The sequence below is a fragment of the Talpa occidentalis genome, unplaced genomic scaffold, assembly GCF_014898055.3.
Source record: "Talpa occidentalis isolate TD23 unplaced genomic scaffold, MPIMG_talOcc4v2.1 talOcc4.2, whole genome shotgun sequence".
Classification (NCBI taxonomy): domain Eukaryota; kingdom Metazoa; phylum Chordata; class Mammalia; order Eulipotyphla; family Talpidae; genus Talpa; species Talpa occidentalis.
The window spans coordinates 23479203-23499526 of NW_023602073.1; the positions used below are offsets into that span (position 1 = coordinate 23479203).

A 20324-nucleotide genomic window follows, 5' to 3' on the forward strand; every position below is an offset into this window, starting at 1 on the left:
CTGAAAGCAATTCCATTAAGATCTGGAACAAGGAAAGGATGTCCACTCTCACCACTGCTTTTCAATATAATACTGGAAGTCCTAGCCAGAGCAATAAGACAAGAGAAAGATATCCAAGGAATCCAAATAGGAAAAGAAGTCAAACTATCATTATTTGCAGATGATATGATAATATACATAGAGAACCCCAAAAACTCCACAGAAAAACTAATTCAACTAATGAATCAGTTCAGTAAAGTGGCAGGATACAAAATCAACACGCAAAAGTCAGTAGCCTTCCTATACACAAACAATAAATCTGAAGACGAAGAAATCAAAAAAAACATCCCTTTTATTATTGAAACAAAAAAAATCAAATATTTGGGAATAAATCTAACAAAAGAGGTAAAGGACCTATACAAAGAAAACTATAAAACACTGTTAAAAGAAATAGAAGAAGACACAAAGAAATGGAAAGACATCCCCTGCTCATGGATTGGAAGAATAAACATTATTAATATGGCCATCCTACCAAAAGCAATATACAGATTCAATGCTATTCCAATCAAAATTTCAATGTCATTCTTCAAAGAAATAGAACAATTATTGATGAAATTCATATGGAATCACAAAAAACCCCAAATAGCCAAAGCTCTCCTGAAAAAAAAAAGAAGGGAATGGAGGCATCACACTCCCAGGCTTCAAACTATACTACAAAGCCATAATCATCAAAACTGCATGGTATTGGAACAAGAACAGACATACAGACCAATGGAATCGAATAGAAAATCCAGAAATAAACCCACAGATTTTTGGTCAACTAATCTTTGACAAATGAGCAAAGACTATGCATTGGAGCAAAGAATGTTTGTTCAATAAATGGTGCTGGGAAAACTGGGTCGCTACATGCAAAAGAATGAAGCTTGACCACTACCTCACACCATACACAAAAATCAACTCAAAATGGATTAAAGAACTAGACATAAGACCTGAAACCATAAAATATATAGAAGGAAATATAGGCGAAACACTACGTGATTTGCACATCAAAGACATCTTTACAGACACATCACCCAAAGCAGTGATAGTGAAGGCAAAGATAAACAGCTGGGACTACATCAAATTAAAGAGCTTCTGCACAGCAAAAGAAACAATAACAAAAACAAAGAGAAACCCCACCAACTGGGAGAACATTTTTGCACCCAACACTAATGATAAAGGACTGATCACAAAAATCTGCAAAGAGCTGATGAGACTCAACAACAACAAAGAAAATAATCCAGTCCAAAAATGGGCAGAAGAGCTAAAAAGAAATTTCTCTGAAGAGGAAATGCAAATGGCCAACAGGCATATGAAAAAATGTTCAACATCACTTGTCATCAGGGAAATGCAAATCAAAACTACCATGAGATACCATCTTACACCAGTGAGAATGGCACATATTAAAAAAACTAGCAACAACAAATGTTGGCGAGGGTGTGGAGAAAAAGGAACTCTCCTGCACTGTTGGTGGGAGTGCAAACTGGTCCAACCACTATGGAGAGCTGTGTGAAGATTTCTGGACCTACTAAACATAGAGCTTCCATATGATCCAGCAATTCCACTCCTAGGTATTTACCCAAAGGACACAGAAACATCAATTCCAAAGAGTACCTGCACCCCTATGTTTATAGCAGCACTGTTTACAATAGCTAAGCTTTGGAAACAACCCAAATGCCCAAAAATAGGTGACTGGATCAAGAAGATGTGGTACATATACAGCATGGAATATTACTCAGCATTCAAAAAAGATAAACACATGCAATTTGCAGCAACATGGATGGCGCTGGAAGGGATCATGCTCAGCGAAATAAGTCAGAAAGAAAAAGAAAAATCCCGGATGGTCTCACTCATAGCAGGAATCTAGAAAACTTAAATAAGGGACCAGGAAAATGAATAACTATAAGAAAGTGAAAATCAAAATCAACAAAAAACTATGAACCAGAGACACTTTTTGGGGTGCGGGGGGCGGGAGGGGAGGGATTGGGGTCAGAATGGGGGAGCTGCAATTGTATGGGGAATATAAAAATAAAATTTATTATTTAAAAAAAAAAGATAAAGTTTTTTCTTGTTGTTATTAATCCACACCTCAGCACAGAAATGCACTCAAACACACCTTTTCCATTTCATTTCCCTTGAACATGGTGTCGAGTGAAACCCCCATGGTGTGTCTAACTGCACCAACTCACCAGGCTGATGAATGACACACCCACCCACCCACCCCCAGGGCCTCTACTTCAAAATGAGTCTAATGTGCTAAAGAGCAGAAAACAGGAAAATGCGCCTTTTCTGGAGTGTGATCACAAGGAGTCTTGTTTGTGAATGGCCATTTTTTGCAGGAAAAAATGTACAGTCTTGCATGATAATGTTTTGAGTCACTAGTAAGTCAGTCCTGCCAATCCGCTAGGTGGCAGCAACCCTCAAAATATCCACTGAATTGCGGGCTCCACTAAGCAAACCCTCACACATGCCGGGTGTCTGTAGATGCCTCCTCTCATTCCATGACCTGGAGTTGAGGTGGGAGGAGAGACAGATGCCCAGCTCAACAGCACATCCCACCGCCATGCCAGACCCTGAGCCAGGATGCAGGAAAAGGTTCATGACCCAGAAGTGTGTGAGCCCCGATTCACACTCTCAGGGTATTTCCTGCCAATGGTGGATTAAATAATTTGGACTGGCTGGATTCCCCTCCCACACCCCCAATTTTTATCCCTTGTAATCTATAGTCAATATTAGCCTTAACTTTAAAATGTAAAGTTACTGGCCTCCCTGGTGGCTCAAGGGGTTAAGCACCACACTATGAAGCTATCCGCAGCCTCTGCAGCCTGAGTTTGAACCCCAGCCAGACAGGGAGCTACCCACGTGGCGCAGCAGACCTCTCCTGTCTGGCCTGCTGCTCCCCTCAGCAGTGTATTTCAGTCAATCTGCCTGTTCTGTTCCCCACTCTGTCTCTGGTGAGTCCTCTCACCCCCTGCACCTCTGGCCTGTACCCCGGTTCTTTTATGTATAAATAAATAAATCTTGAAAAAACAGGTAAAGTTACATTTGAGGGACCTTGGTGGGGAGGGGGAATATTTAGCTGCTTTGGTTAAATCATTTCTAAGATTCCACTGCAAGAATTTCTGTTGAAAGCTGTTCAGCACTGGACAGGAGGTGTACCCCAATGGTGAAGTAGGGGTGAGGAGATAGGGAGAGGGTGTAGAGAGGGCATCCCATGCAGGTGGGAAGCTGGAGATGCAGATGCAGGACCCTGTGCTAGGACCACACTCTGTCCACCCTCTTACCTTCCGTTTGTCCTTCGACCCACTCGTTGGTCAACTTCCTGGCATCTTCACAGGAGCCCTGGAAATCCACACTGGCCAGCTCAGTGCCATATAGTTCCTGACTTGACGCTAGGAACTCCTATTAAAAAAGAGGGAGAAGACATTTTCTATGATCTTTAAAAGCAATAGAAATTGACCTCAAAGGCATGCATTTCCTTATAATGCAAAGATTCTAACCATTTTTTTTAATATGGGAAAAAATACATAACATGACATTATTCAACTTAACCATTTTTAAGTGTAAAGATCAGTAAGTTTAGCATTGTATAAAATACCCAATCTTTCCTAACACTCGTAAATGATGAACACTGACTGCACTTGGAAGTGAATGATGGAGTCACTCTTGCCTTAACCAGTCAGGACTACGCTCTTCACCGGGAAGAACAGCATGAAATCACAGCCCTTAAAGAGAACATCGTCTGTTACCTATTTCCATTCTTTATTTTTTCTGAGTATATATAAAAATTAGAAGTGACTTCTAAGACTTCATTTGCTGGGGGAAAACATGCATTGTCTTATGAATTTTATAACATGAGGCAGAAAGTACTTACAGGGAGGAAATTATAAGTTTTCTCTCCAAATAACCTATTAGCCAGTTTCAGCACATAGGAGGCGTCACGTTTTTTGACAGCAGCGATCAGACTCTGAAATCTGGAATGAACCTTCTCAACCCCGTCAAAATGAAGAGTCTAAAATGAAGAAAACATTTTCTATAAACATTTACTTTGAAATTATAAAGTGATTCTCAGGCATTTGCTCCCATCAAAGGAATGTGTTATCATTACTAAACACGGAGGACCCCACGTAGGACCTTCTGAGTCTTTCATTGGGGAACAAACGATGGAGAACCCTAAACTGACAGCTTTGTGAGACCTAATCATCCCACATTAGACACTGTTTCTATATCACTTTCTTGGTTATAATTCTAGTTCTGCAAATATTTCTACATGTCTTCCTTTTCCCCGAGAAAATAATACATGGTCTCTTCACATGTACATACAAATCTATTTTCGCATCATATAATTTTATCAAATACAATTTTGCTGAAAGTTCTGAGAAATCAACAGTAAAAGTAGAAATCATCACTTCTTCAGGGACAAATATATTATGGGTTGAGGGTTTTCTTTAATTGGGTTTTCTTTAATTACCATTGGGCATCAGTAACTCACATATTTAAAAAACACTTTTTTTTTAAACTTAGCATTTAAGAAATGTTTAATTCCCCACCTATCAATTGCAAATCAAGAATTATTTTAGGGGCCTCGGTGGTGGCGCAAGGGGTTGGGACACAACCTATGAAGCTATCTGCAGCCTCTGCAGCACAAGTTTGATCCCCAGTCCACCAGGGAGCAACCCACATGGTGCAGCAGATCTATCCTGTCTCACCTGCTGCTCCCCTCCGCAGTGTACCTCGGTCAGTCTGCCTGTTCTGTTCCCCACTCTGTCTCTGGTGGATCCTCTCACCCCCCAGACCTCTGGCCTGTGCCCCAGCTCTTGTATGCATAAATAAAGATATAATCTTTTAAAAAATATTTTATAGGTATGTGAGGACTGGGCTGTTCCTGGCTTTGAAGACACAGAAGAGAAATCTCTACAGTGCACAAGTCTAGGTATTCACAGAATGGGATGTTTGCCTAGTGCTGTGATGATTCTGTTTTAATGGAAACGGACAGGGCAGTTTGTACAGGGAGATGCTGTACCAGATGGGCAATGGGAGTGCCCAACGCCCAAATCCCTACAAAAGCTCTCACCCCTTTCAGGTTCTTAGGTCTCTCCTCACCACTGCCATCTCCTGTACCCCTGTTCTCCCTGACCCGCTCCCTCACGCCTCCTCTCCGTGAACTCCCAGTTCTATCCTGACCTGGAGTGAGTGGCTTCTTTTTTTTTTTTTTAAGATTTATTTATTTATTCATGCAAAAACGGGGTGTAGGTCAGAGGTGCGGGGAGTGAGAGGATTCACCAGAGACAGAGTGGGGAGCAGAACAGGCAGATCAACTGAAATGCACAGCTGGGGGAGCAGCAGGTGAGACAGGAGAGGTCTGCTGTGGTCATATATGTGTCAGCTCCCTGCAGGGACCCCTCTTGTCCTGCAGAGGCTGCCTATAGCTTCATAGAGCTGTGACTTCACCCCTTGTGCCACCTGGGAGGCCCCGAGTGGCTTCTTTGAAAGGAAAGGCTGGAGCCAAGTCTGCATCTCGTGTGTTACAGGGATAGGCCCGGGGTTCCTGTGGACCCAGGAACAGGGATGAGGGCTTCTGGCAATTATATTCTTGAGCTTACCAGAATTAGGTGTAAAATAAGTTCTAAGTGGGACTCTTATTGGCAAAATATACCATGAGAGTTATCATGTGGGATGTTATCAGCACTGCGGTGACTCAGGAAACATTCTTCTCAGTGCTTCTAGTGCTGACAGAGCAAACTGATTAACATCAGACTGATCAGTGGTTTGCAATGTAAATGTATCTGTTTTTTCCCTTTTTTGGTGTGTGCTTTTGGGATCAGATCTAAGAACTCGTATCTGGTCCTAGGTGTTCATAATTCTTTTGCTTTTTTCTAAGTTTCATGGTTCTACATTTTACATTAGATCCATGATCATTCGCAGTTAGTACTTTCTGTTGTTTGTTGTTGTTGTTTTCAAGATTTATTTATTTACGCATACAAAAGCTGGGGTGCAGGCCAGAGGTGCAAGGGAGATGAGAAGATTCACCAGAGACAGAGCGGGGAACAGAACAGGTGGATCCACTGAAATACACTGCTGAGGGGACCAGCGGGCGAGACAGGAGAGGTCTGCCACACCAAGTGGGTCACCTCCCTGGTCAGGGATCCAGCTCCTGCTGTGGTGATTGGCAATAGCTTGACAGCACTGTCTTTAACCCCTGCGCCACCAGGGAGACTCCCACAATTACTTTTTATATAAGATGTTGACTGTTTGTCCAAGTTCTTTTTTTAATAGTGGATGTCAATGGATCTAATGCCATTTGTTGAAAAGACCATTCTTCCCTGAGATGGCTTTTGCACATTGGTCAAAAATCTGCTGGGCCCATTGAGTCTATTCAGAGTTCAGTTCTGATCCCTTGAGCCTGTGTCTATCCCTCCACTGACACCACGCTGGCCTGCTGGGCGCCAGGGAGACCAGCTCTATGCTTCTTTTTCAAACATGTTTTTGCTTTGCTGTGTGCTTTGCTTTTCCATATAATTAAAAAAAAAAAAAAACTTGTCTGTGTCTATGACACAAAAACCTTAACCTTGCTGGCATCTTAATAGGAATTGTGCTAAATCTATAAATAATTGGGGAAAAATGGGCTCTTGTCTATGTCAAGTGTTCCAATTATAAATGTACTATATATCAATATATCTCCGTTTATTTAGATTTTCTTCACTGTCTTTCATCAGCATTTGGCAATTTTCTTTTTTTCTCTTTTTTAAAGATTTATTTTTATTTCTTTATGCATATAGGAACTGGGGTACAGGCCAGAGGTGTGGGGGTGTGAGAGGATTCACCAGGGACAGAGTGGGGAGCAAAAGAGGCAGATTGACAGAAATACCGCTGAGGGGAGCAGCAGGTGAGACAGGAGAGATCTGGGAATTGTGTCACGCGGGTAACTCCCTGGCTGGGAATTGAACTCATGCTGCAGGGCTGCTGATAGCTTTATAGTGCTGAGAGTTAACCCTTTGAGCCACCAGGGTGACCCCTCTTTATCTTCTTTTTAATATAGACTTTTTAGGTAACAATACTTTTAGATTTACACAAAAGCCCCAGCTCCTCCAGCCTGACATCTTACATAACCTGCTACACTGGCCACAACTGTAGATGCACATTGATATATGCTTATACACTAGGGCATCCTGTGGGCAGGAGTTTAAATGAACATGTGGCTAGAACACAGGAGAATGAATTTGTTACAAATGGGGGAGGGGAGAATCCCCTAATGAAATCCCTCACACCAGCCCCCACCCAGACTTAATATTCCTAGAGCAGATTCAGCCTCTTCCAAAAGTGGGGTCTAAGACATCTAGAGTTTCCTGATCAGCACCCCTGAGGTCACCTGCATGGGTCAATCCCCCTGCCTTCCCCTGCCCCCCAGGGCAGGGGGTAACTTTACCTGAAATCATCTTTCCTTTTTGCTAATGACCTTGTCCCACTCTCCTTTTGCCTATAAATACCCTCCATTTTGTGTCAGCTCTTACAGTATCTGCACAGGATGCTGCCTGCTTCATGAATCATTGAGTTAAAACAATTAGATCTCTGGAATTGTGTTTTGTTCCTTAGCAAGTGGAAGGGCTGGGAGTTACAGGAAAACAAAACCAGAGATCCAGTTTACGCAGGATCCTGCTGAGACTGCCTGCAGGACAGGTATTTGAGTTGAGACAGGGAACTACAGATGTAAATAAGTGGTTATGAACTATAAACTCTTTTCTGTTTTCATGAGAGGTGGAGTAAAAACAGTTTGAAATCAAATTCCTCATGTGGGTGGAAGAGGGAGAAAGGAATATGAAAAATTCCTCTCTAGTTAGGGATCAGCTGTGTTCTGGTGAATACACAAGAAAGATGGGTGATGGTCCTTAAGAATTCCTACTTAGGGGGGCCTCCTGGTGGCCTAGGGGTTGGGTCTCAGCACTGTCACCACAGTAGCCTGAGTTCAGTCCAGGCCAGACAGCTGGCCCACATGCATATGGCCCAGCAGACCTTTCCTGTGTCCCCACTGCTCCCCACTGATTGATTTCAATCAATCTGCCTGTTCTGCTCCCCACTCTCTCTCTGGTGAATCCTCTTACCCCCCATACTTCTGGCCTATACCCCAATTCTTCTACAAAAAATAAAAAGACTGGGTGAGGACCCAAAATGAGAGAATCCATTTTGGTCCTCTTTTTCCAATTTTTTCCTTTTTTTATTTAGTATTATTATTTTATTACATCTTTGTTAATTTTTGTACAGTCATTGGTTTCTCCCAAAGGACACATGGACACCAGGGTTAACAAGAAGCATTTTTAATGCACCAGTGCGGACTCAGAGGATTCATATCCCAAGGCTGAGCCCCATCTGTAGGAAGTCAGGGGCTTATAGACGCTGTCAGTTTCTAGAAGGTTGTGGGTGGGTTTGCATTGGCAGCTGTACATGGTCAGGTAGGATGTGGCTACATACTGAGAGGCAAGTTGTATAGTTGCATACCATGGATGAGTAAAGGGTGAGCAGTCATGGGACCCCTCTCACAAGTCCATCCTGCCTCATGGCGGTCTATGCTCTGAGAATCCTATCAGGGACTGAGTTGCATACCAAGAACTGAGCAAAAGGTTGTTACGAAGGTCCTCAGGCTGCTTATCCCAGGTCACCATGCTTCACCACCTTATGACCCGTGACCCCGCACCACAGTCACCCTCCCCCTCCCCAGCTGGATGCCTCAGTCTGTGGTCAGCTTGCTGGTTTTGTCTTTCTCTTTATTTTTTTTGAAGGATGCATTTATTTATGCACAGAAGAGCTGGGGTGCAGGCCAGAGGTACAGGGGATGAGAGCATTCATCAGAGACAAAGTGGGGAGCAGAACAGGTGGATTGACTGAAACACACTGCTTTAGGTAGCAGTAGGTGAGACAGGATAGTTCTCCAGCACCATGCGGGTAGCTCCCTGGCCGGGGATGGAACTCGTGCTGCAGTGGCTGTGGATAGCTTCATAGCGCTGACACTTAACCCCTTGCATCATCATGGAGAACCTCTTTTTTGTAACAAATGTATAGCCCTTGAGAATTGGTCACATTTAACTGTTTTCATGCATCTTGCAGTCAGCAAAGCTTCATGACCCACTGGAGGAGGAGCATGGCCGGGGTTGTCCACATCCACCAAAGCACACTCAGTATAAAACATGCCCCCTGGGGCTCTGCAGACAGAGGAGACCCTCCTGCCCCCAACTCCCAGGACAGGGTCCTGATGTCTCAGACAGAAGTCAAACTTGCTCTGCCACAGCTCAGATGGCTTTTTTATTTTAAAACTTTCTCTAGCCCCCAACAACAGGCGGTCAGGAAGCGATGCTTTAGATGTGGGTGCACAGAGCATCACGCCAAGCAGTAACCTGTGACAAGAGACCACGTGATGTACAGGCAGCTTGGAGAGTGTGCTTAGCACCCCAGCCAGGTGAGGAAGCTCAGGACAGGGCCTCACCTCCCCTACAGAGGAGGCAGAATTGAGCTGAGGAGCATTCCCACCCCACCCCCACCCCTGTAACTATGCAGGGGTTACTTTGCACAAAACTTTTCCCTTTGCACACCCACCTGTGTCTTTACTCCCTTCTCCTTTTCCTAAGAAACCTGTCCTTTTAAAACATTAGAAGGACCTCCCTGGTGGCCTAGGGGTCAAGTCTCAGCACTATCACCTCTATGCCCTGAGTTTAATTCCAGGGCAAGGAGCTACCCACACAGCACAACAGAACTTTCCTGTCTCCCCGCTGCTCCCCTCAGCAGTGTATTTCAGTCAGTCTGCCTGTTCTGCTCCCCACTCTGTCTCTGTGAAGCCTCTCACCCCGCCCCCACCTCTGGTCTGTACCCTAGTTCTCGTATGCATAAATAAATGAATCTTTAAAAAAAAAAAAAAAAGGAAATATGACTAAAGAACTAAGGAGGGGGCACTGGGGGCGAGAACAAGCCAAGTTGGGCACCTGTGGTCTAAGGCGAAGGACTGTGGGTGATCAGGGGTGGGTGGGGTGTCATCACATACATCTAAGTATGTGGGAACCTGTTTCCCTTAAACAGGTTATCATGAACCTAATTCACTGTATGAATCATACAGTGTTATAAACCATTGTCACCTCAAAAAAAAAGTTACAGAAAGAAAAAAAGTAGATCTTAAGTGTCTTTATAGGGACAAAAATTGTGAGTATGTATGGTGATGAATTAAGTAATAAAAAATAATAAAAATATAGTAAAAAACTAAACTGCCATTTACAAATATATCCTAATGTAAGGCTTAACTTCTCAACCCTGTTATGTTTATATCTACAAGTCAAATTAGTCAAATTTGCTATTGACATTTAACAGTAATTCCTGAGTGTTACCAGGGCCTTTGAAATGATTCTCAAACATAAGGAGCTTGGAGAGTTTGAGCTGATTGTTCCCTCTGCAAAAGGCAACTCACAATTCTTTAAAAAATAAGCTGGGAAGAAACAGAAGAACCATATTCATTCACAAAATTGATACATGTTTGTCAAATAAGAACAGGTTAAATATGGGCCTCCCTGGTGGCGCAGGGAAGGGTAAACACAACACCATGAAGCTGTCTGCTGTCCGCAGCCTCTGCAGCACGAGTTCCATCCTTGGCTGGCCAGGGAGCTACCCACATGGTGCAGCAGACCTCGCCTGACTCAACCGCTGCTCCTCTCAGCAGTGTATTTCAGTCAGTCTGTCTGTTCTGTTCCCCACTCTGTCTCTGCTGGGTCCTCTCACCCCCCACACCTCTGGCCTGTACCCCAGCTCTTGTATGCATAAATAAATAAATCTTTAAAAAAAAAGAAGAACAGGGCCTCCCCAGTGGCACAACAGGTTGAGCTCAGTGCTGTGAGGCTGTCCACAGCCTCTGCATCGCCAGTTCGATTCCCAGCCAGCCAGGAAGATTCCCACATGGTGCGGCAGACCTCTCCTGTCACACCCACTGCTCCCCTCAGCAGTGCATTTCTATCCTTCTGCCTGTTCTGCTCCCTGCTCTGTCTCTGGTGGATTCTCTCACCCTCCCACACCTCTTACCTGTACCCCAGTGCTTGTATAAATAAATAAATCTTTTTTAAAAATTAAATAAATAAATAAATAGAACATGTTACATGGTGAAATTATAGCCACACTGGCTTTGTGAAGAAGGCTTTTCAGGGTGAATCATTGATCACACCTATGTCAAAAGCCCTCAGTGGTGGGGTTCCCACAGCTTCCAGGGTGGTGAGTGTATGGGGGTGCTAGGGGTGGCCAGAGAACACTGGAAACTCTGTGGCCCCCCCCACACACACCTTGTTCTATGCAGTTATTTCCTTTATGAAGAACCAGTAACTTCAAGTAAAGGACTTTTCTCAGTCCTGAGTCATTCTAGCAAATTATTCTATCAAATGTAAAGGAGGCTGTGAATTTGTAGTAATCTGAGCAGAAAGGTGGGTGTCCTGGGCACCCTGTTTGCATCTGACACCCCCCACTTCCAGGCGCAGCTTTGTAGCACCTAGCCCTTTCACTTACGGTACCCACTAACTCTGGACCATTGGAGGCCCTGCTGGAGGGCTGGCTGGTGTGAGGAAAGCCTTCTCAGGGTCTTCGTCCGACTTCTGAGTGTTGCTAAGTTCATAACTATTGTGTCTTATCAGTCACGAGCTTATTACACATGACCTACTGAGAGGAAACCCTAAGATTTTCCAAAGGGACTGTCAGGCCTTCTAAGTGGGTGCTAAGTGGGTGCATCACAGTCAGTGGTCTGTGATGTGCGTCAGTGAGAAGCCACAGGAAAACATGGGGAATGTCCATCTCTGTTCACAGAAATCACCCCTCAAACAAGAACAAGAGAGCTCCTTCCATGCTGCTCTGCAGTTCCCCAGAGAACAGCGGGTGCTCATCCAGGAAATCTTTCCATGCAGCTCAACAGAGAGATGGGTTGGCTCTGTCTAAGCGGCTCACAGATTCAGGGAAACATCACGTAATAGAATTAGAAAGACACCCAGCAGCAGTGCCCTGTTCAGGAAATTGAAGCTGCTCTGTGCATGAGCAATTAGCAATGAACAAAAACGGCAGTGAGAACACGGGCTCTGGACGTGTGTGTGGAAGGACTGTGGAATAACTCGGGCTCTCTTTTGCTTCCCGCCACCAGCCTCTATGGCTGTGTCGTATGTCATATAGCATGTCATGTATGGGCCATATGACTTGTATGTGGGTCATGTGACATGTCATATGTATGTCATGTGGCTGTGTCATGTCACCTATGGCTTTGCTTTCCTCCCAGGTTTCATTACCCATATGATATCGTGTTGTTGTAAGAAAGTGCTTAGGGGGTGCCTCCCTGGTGGCACAAGGGGTTCAGTCTCAGCACTGTGAAGCTATCCACAGCCACTGCAGCAGGAGTTCTATCCCCAGCCAGGGAGCTACCCACATGGTGGAGCAGATCTCTCCTATCTTACCCGCTGCTCCCCTCAGCCGTGTATTTCAGTAGATCTGCCTGGTCTGCTCCCCACTCTGTCTCTGGTGAATCCTCTCAATCCCTGCACCTCTGGCCCTGTACCCCATCTCTTGTATGCATAAATAAATAAATCTTTAAAAAACAAAACAAAACATGAACCTCGCCAGTCTGGGGTGGTTGCTCACCAGTGCACAAGTGTCCCTGTGGCCTTTTACTCATGTACTCGTGTATGTTGTGGCTAATTAGTAAAAGGACATTTGGAGCACTGCGTGTCCCCATCCCAGGCACAGTTTTGACTTGTCCCTCAAGTCAGTTACCTGATTATGGTCCCACTTGGCTTCATTTCCCCCACCTGCCTCTACAAAGTAAATGAACAAGTTACTTAACCTCTCAGAGCCTCAGTTTCCTTATCTGTGAAATAGGATGCCCAATTTACTACCCTGTTGCGTCAGGACAACACCACACTGACAAACAGGGGTCGTGGAGCAGGCTGCACAATGCAGGATGCTGCTGAAGAGCAAAATCCTGGCCCTTTTATTCACACACATAATTGGTTGTAAGGAGATTAAGGAGATTAAAGAAAGGGAAAGGGTGTAGAACATTAGGGATTGTGAGTCTGTCCTCCAGGCACTTCTAATCTACTTGATGATACACCCTAATCCCCTGCCATGGTTCTAATGTTATCAACCAGGCGCTCCACTGATCAGCTTCTGGGGTCCCTTGTCATACTTCAGTCCTCGGCCCCCGGGCATTCCCGGTCATACCTCATGATGTATAAGTCAGGAGTATGTGTTATGCATCGTTCCTCAGCCCCAGGGGCATTCTGGACATACCTCCTGAGGCACATGTTATGCATCTGTCCTCAGCGCCCCCACCCCCCCAGGCGTTCTGGACATACCTTGTGATGCATAACCTTCCCAGGGTGATCCAGCTTTCTGCTCTTGTTTGATTTGAAGGGCTTAAGGGTTGGGCTCCAGTTCCTAACTGGCCGGACCACTTTGACCTTGTTTAGGTGACAAAATGGTGGCCAAATAGGCTGCCTAGGAGTAGCAGACCCACACGACCCCACCCCCTCACCCTTTGCTGTGAGGACTAAGTATGTGGAAATTCAGAAAGGAAACTTTTCTGAAACATGGTGACCTGGGATAAGCCATCTGGGGACCTTAGGAACAAACTTTTGCTCAGCTCCTGGTATGCAACTTAGTCCCTGATACGAATCTTAGAACATCTGCCCCCATGAGGGGCAGGATGGACCTGGGGTTACCATGACTGCTGACCCTTTACTCACCCTTGGTATGCAACTATATGACTCACCTCTCAGTATGCAGCCATGTCCTACTGACCATGTACAGCTGCCAGTGCAACCCCACCCGCAACCTTGTAGAAACTGAAGGTGTATAGAAGCCCTTGACTTCTACAGACTGAATCAGCACCGGTGCATTAAACCTGCTTCTTCTTAGCCCTGGTGTCCACGTGTCCTTTGTGCCATGTCACATTAGCTGAGTTGATGTCTCACACTTGACATTTGCCTGCACTTGTTGACATGCGTTCAAGTACATGAAGCGTTTGGGAGCAAACCTGACCCATATTCAGTTTAGCTGCTGTGGCTCAGTGTCCAGAGAAGATGGCACCTCCCGGCCACAGGCCTCTAGACCCTGCTGTTGCTGCATCCCCACTGCCCTCTGACAAGTATTAGCCATATGCAAATTCTCTAGACTTTTATTTATTTTTAAATATTTTAAGCTTTTATTTATTTTATGTGTACAAGAACTGGGGTACAGACCAGAGATGCGGGGGGTGAGAGGATTCACCAGAGACAGAGTGGGGAACAGAACAGGCAGACTGAAACACACTGCTGAGGGGAGCAGCGGGGGAGACAGGAGAGGTCTGCTGCGCCATGTGGGTAGCTCCCTGACCTGAATCAATCTCAGTTCATGGAGGTGATAGCACTGAGACTAACCCCTTGGCACCAGGGTGGCCCTATTTTAAAATATTTACTCCAGACCATTCTGATCTAACCAGATAAATGGGAAGGAATGAAGACAGTAATATGGTAATAATATACTTGACTGTGGGTCTGGCTTTTGGAGACTCCTGGCTTGGCTCAGTCGCCTGGATCCAGACGCCTAGAGGATAAGGGAGGGAGGGGGGGAAACCCAGTGGCCTCAGACAAGCCAAGGAATGATAAACTGGGAAACTTATCCAAACTGAGGCTGAGTGTCAGTCTCCAGAGCAGAACTGATGAGGCTCAGGGGAGATGAGGGGCCTCCAAGTTTCCCCTAGGCGGGGCAGAATTCATGCAGAGTCAGTATAGGGGAGTTAGAACTGAAGCTTTCTCGTAGGTGGTGGGACACACTCAAGAGTGAGTGTGGGCACATTCAGAGGCGGGCACCTGAGGGCTTAAGGCTGCTGATAGAAGAAATAGTCGTTTAGCTTTGGGGGCAGGGGCTCCTGATGGGATCCTGACTGGGTCTTGACCACTTTTTTTTTTTTTTTTTAAAAAAAGATTTATTTATTTAGAACTGGGGTATAATCCGGAGGTGCGGGGAGGTGAGAGAATTCACCAAAGACAGTGGGGAGCAGAATAGGCCGATCTACTGAAACACACTGCTGAGGGGAGCGGCAGGTGAGACAGGAGAGGTCTCCTGCGCCATGTGGGTAGCTCCCTGTCCAGCCAGGGATTGAACTTGTGCTGTAGTGGCTAGAGATAGCCTGATAGTTCTGTGTTTAACACCTGCACCACCAGGGAGGCCGCTTTTGCTTAACAAAAGGGGCAGGAATTTACAGATGAGAGAATGGGATTTGGCCATTTTGTTAGTGAAAGAAGGTGCCAACTGCTGGCACCTGGTGGGAAGAAACTAAGGGGCTGTGACAGGGCCTAATGACTCCACAGCTGTTTTCCAGAAATGCTGGATGGGGGAGGAGGGGCTGCAGCCTTGGTGCTCAATTCCTGTTTGACCTCAGACCTGGCAGGGGCGGGCTTCCCCCAGACACAAACAGCTAAGCCCCTCACCCCATACCCCAACCCCCAGCCCCAGGGAGCAAGTGGGCCAAGGAGGCAGAGGAGAGGGCTGAAGAGAAGAGGGGAGCAGAACAGGCAGATCTACTGAAACACACTGCTGAGGGGAGCAGCGGGCGAGACAGGAGAGGTCTGCTGCACCATGTGGGTAGCTCCCTGGCCAGGGCTCAAACTCGTGCTGCAGTGGCTGTGGACAGCTCCATAGTGCTCGACCTAACCCCTTGCACCACCAGGGAGGCCCCTTATTTTGGATTTTTTTGAACATTCAGGTTATACTGGGTTGGGGCCCCCTGACTTTAACCAACTATTCCTCATTCAGTTTGATAAATGGGCTTTGGGGCCCCCTGGCCCTAACTGCCTGCCTGTGCGGCAGGAGGGCACAGAGCAGGATCTCTATCATCCAAGCAGACGGGGTAAGAAGTCCTGGCGCCCTCGGTGCCTTTTGCAGGCTTTTATTGGGATTTGCCAGGTACACAGCAGGCAGGGGTGCTGGGGGGCCGGGAGGCTGGCAGGCCTCCAGCAAGTCTTCACTATCTGGACTCTCCGGCCTTCTCTCGTGACGATTTCTTCTCTTCTGCTCCTTTTGCCCTTTCATTCTCTTCTGCTCTCTGCTCTGGTGGCGTCCCCGTGACGCCGCCCTTAAAAGCCCAGTCTTAGCCCAGGTGAATCCCATCTACATGTGCCCACACCCTTCTCCAGGTGGCCGCCCTCAGGTGTGCATTCAAGACCATCAATCCTAATGGTGGGAAGGCAGAAAAGCCTGATACTTTTTCACTTACCCTGCACTGTACCCACCTGCCAGCTGCCTCACTCGTGTGCACATTGAAGACTTGTAAGATTGAATTAAAAGTGGGGGGATCCTAATGCGAAATTGCTTGGAGTAAGACCAAGTCGACTACAAACTCGTGGAACTGTTTGGAGTCTGCGGGGACTGTAGTTTGGGCCATCTGGGGTCGGTGTGGGCTCTCCCTGGACTCTCCCCTGGCGAGTCTGGGTCCGAAGAGCTCACTGTAAAGTTTAGGTGCGCCTCTCTTGTGCTGGGGTGCAGAGAAGTGGCCCAAGCTAGCAGCTCTTGTCCAAAGCTCTGCAATTCCACTTCTCTGGGAGAGGTCCAAAGGTCTGGGGAATTTCCTTTTTCAAATGTACAGTGGGAGAGAGATGATTCCCTCATCCTGATTGTGAATCATCAGTGGCCTGGCCAGCCAGAGCTGATAAGGGACAGAGGGCCGAGTGACCGCGGGACACCAGGCCCCACAGGATCTGATTAAGACCCTGCAGACCAGTGACCTCATCCTGTCCTGCCCAGAGGCCAGGGTTTTAAGAGCCCCCCTCCCAGCCTTTGGAGTCCCCCTGATTCTCCCTCACTCACTTCCTGGTGAACTCTTGATTCTCGCCCTGGGTGGCTAATGGCCTCAACGTTGCCTTTTCCTTTTAGCTGTTGGTCTTATTTTTAACTGCATGTTGGTGTTTCAAGTGAAACCGAAAGTGAATTGTTCCCACTCTCCCCTCCTGCTCACATCCTGCAGGAGAGGAAAAGAGGCCTTTTCTTTGCCTTTTTTGGTCAGGGATTAGAAAGTTGGAATGCTGCCTCTAATCTTATGTAACCCAGTGTATTTGGCTGGTCTCTGTAGGGCCAGCTTCACCAGCCTGAGACCCCACAGCCAGAGGATCCCATGCAAATACCAGCAGGGACCCCACTTGTGTTTTACACCCGGCTCTATAAAGAATGACCCAGGCCCAGGCTCTATAAAGAATGGCCCTGGCCCAGGTGCTGGGGCCCAGGTGCTAGTAAGGCTGCTGCCTTCAAGGGGTTTCAAGTGTTATGCAGAACAGAGGTGTGAATGACTCATTTTATTTTACCATAAATATTTATTTATGCATACAAGAACTGGGGGTACAGGCCAGAGGTGTGGGGGTATGTGTGAGAGGATTTACCAGAGACTGAGTGGGGACAGAACAGGCAGATTTGCTGAAATACCCTGTTGAGAGTAACAGTGAGTGAGTCAGGAGAGGTCTGCAGTGCCATGTGGGTAGCTCCCTCACCAGGTATCCCACTGGTGCTGCAGTGGCTGCAGATAGCATCATAGATTGTATCTTAACACCTTGCACCACCAGGGAGGCCCTCATTTTTTTTTTAAAGATTTATTTATTTATACATATAGGAAATGGGGCATGGGCCAGAGGTGCTGGGGTGAGAGGATTCACCAGAGACAGAGTAGGGAGCAGAACAGAAGGATCTACTGAAATACACTGCTGAGGGGATCAGCAGATGAGATAGGAGAGGTCTGCTGTGCCATGTGGGTAGCTCCCTGGCTGGCCGGGTGTAATGTCAGAACTGAACACAGTGCAGGTTTTCTGATCCAGCAGACCGGGTAAAGGAGGAGTCAGAGTCCTCAGTGGTTTTGGCAGGTCTTTTATTAGGATTTACCAGGTACACGGCAGGCAGGGGCGCTGGGGGGCCGGGAGGCTGACAGGCCTCCCAGTCCCCAGCAGGTCTTCACTCTGGGCTCTCCAGCCTTCTCTCAGCTTCTGCTGCTCTCGACTTCTGTTTCTCTGCTTCTTTCTCGGCTTCTGCTGGCGTCCCCATGACGCCGCTCTTAAAAAGCACAGTCTCAGCCCAGGTGAATCCCATCTACCTATGCCCACACCCTATTCCAGGTGCCCGCCATCAGGCATGCATTCAGGACCGCAAGGATCCATCATCTATCCTGATGGCGGGAGGGCAGAAAAGCCTGACATTTTTCCTTATCCTACACCGGGGATCAAATTCGTGCTGCAGAGGCTGTGGATATCTTCATAGTGCTGTGCTTAACCCCTTGCGCCACCACAAGACCCCCTGAATGGCTCATTTTAATTCCTACATAAAATGCTCTGCTTTGTAAAAGTAAGCACATGGGTTGTATTTAATTTACAAGAATTCATGAAGGCTAGTCAGCCAGCAAAGTGGGGTGGCATCCTGGGGAGGAGTGAGAATAAGGGGCGTCTTGGTAGAAAGTGCAAAGAAACAGAGGTAGACAGAGCTTGCATACTCTGGGAACTCCAAACAGGTCACGTAGGGGTGAAGACTGTTCTGGAAAAATGGCAAAGGATGGACAGGAGGGTGATTTTATGTACAGGCTGTTGCAACAAATAAGTAACCTGGGGCGTGGGGCTTAAACAGAAAAGTGCTGTCAGTCTCGCAGTCCTGGAGTCCGAGTCAAGGTGTTGGCAGGAAGGGTTTCTCCTGATACCTTGTTCCTTGGCATGCAGGTGGCCACCTTCTTCCTGTGTCCTCAACTGGTTTTCTCTGTGCACATGTCTCTTCTTATAAGGACGCCTTTCCTACCTAGACCATGAAGGTTGTCGTGAAATTACCATAGTTCAGGCGTCCGTATTAAAGACCAGGAGACGAAGGATCATGACCCGCTGTGTCCCCAGTGCTTTATGCTGGGTTTGGCATGTATTGGTGATTGGTATCAAAAAAGAGGAAAAAAAAATTACATTAGAAAAAAATTTTCTCTAAAACCTAAGCACTGGGAAAAGTGTAAATAGAAAATAGCAGCATTTACTATTTAGTTTTTTTAAATATATATTCATGCATTCAAGAGCTGGGGTTTAGGCCAGAAGTGTGGGGGGGGGGTGGCAGGGGTAAGAGGATTCACCAGAGGTAGAGTGGGGAGCAGCAGGCAGATTGAAATACACTGCCCACGCAAGGAGAGGGCCTGTCTCACCTGCTGCTCCCCTCAGCATGTATTTCAGTCAACCACCTGTCCTGTTCCCCGCTCTGTCTCTGGTGGATCCTCTCACCCCACCCCCCACACGTCTGGCCTGTACCCCAGCGGGGGGTCACAGAGGTGCAACCCTATGGAGAGCAAAACCGGCCACAGAAGAGAATGCTGTTGGCTTTGTTGTGCCTGATGAAGAAAAGAAAGGGGTGGTCGGCGCAGAACCGCGGCTCATCCTCCATGCAGCATTCCACCACCACCATGGCTGAGGCAGCTGCGGCCTCCGTGCCTTCCTCGTTCACCTCCACAAAACTCTTGTGCACAAACTTGGACAGACACAGGTCTGTCTCGGTTGATATCGCCGAAAAGTCGGCCTGGCTCTGCTGAAAGGCGTCCACTACTCCCAGATGCTGAAGCACAGATTCCATGTCGTAATCCTCTTCCAGTTTAAATTTTGGAAGGAAAACTTCAATGTCGGTACGCGTCATACGGTGTGGCTTGGTCCAGGTCATGAATTTCTCAAAAGTGAGATTTTTTTCCACCTGAAAGGTCAGAATCAGTGAGGTCACACAGGCATCCCTCCTCCTCTCGTGGGTGGCTGCTGACGGTCACCCAGGACCAGGGGCACCTGACACGCCAGGAATCTCTGAGCTCCCTACTTGTGCCATTACCTACAGGGGCTTTGTGCCCAGCTGGGGCAACCTCCAGCAACCTGACACACAGAGGTAGTCCAGTGTCCTGTCCTCTCCTTACCCAACCGCTTCTACGACATTTCTCATTTTAACACTTGCCAACGCCCAAAAGACTGGATTCTTTCTCTTTACTGCGCTGTTTTGAAGACCGGACACTGGCAGCAGGAAGAATGGCTGTAAAAGGGCTCTCAGGATAGCCCAACCCCGAAGGGCTTTCTGCCCAGATGGGCCACTGTGTGCCTTGTGGAGAGCAACCTCAGATACAGCAGAGGTGGGAGCTGTCCCCCAACGTAGAATCTATTCTGCCCTGGGTGACTTCTGGCTCCGCCTTCTAGTGCTGGCTCCTCCCCTTCCCTTTGTTGTGTCAGAGTTTCATTTTCTTGTTCACTGCTTCAGGTTCTAAATAGAAACAATGGTTCTTTGATACTCAATAATATTAC

At 46.9% G+C, this 20324-nt stretch overlaps 1 protein-coding gene across 4 annotated transcripts in view; it reads right to left on the minus strand.

The window, feature by feature from the left end:
• Positions 1-17370: 17370 nt before the first annotated feature.
• LOC119251905 (serpin B9) overlaps positions 17371-20324 on the minus strand; it is a 36762-nt gene continuing 33808 nt past the window's right edge. For all 4 annotated transcript variants that reach the window (XM_037519175.2, XM_054698424.1, XM_037519177.2 and 1 more), the window contains exon 7: positions 17371-19734. In XM_037519175.2, coding sequence (XP_037375072.1) covers positions 19330-19734 — 405 coding nt within the window. In that variant the 3' untranslated portion in view covers positions 17371-19329. The remainder of the gene's footprint in view (positions 19735-20324) is intronic.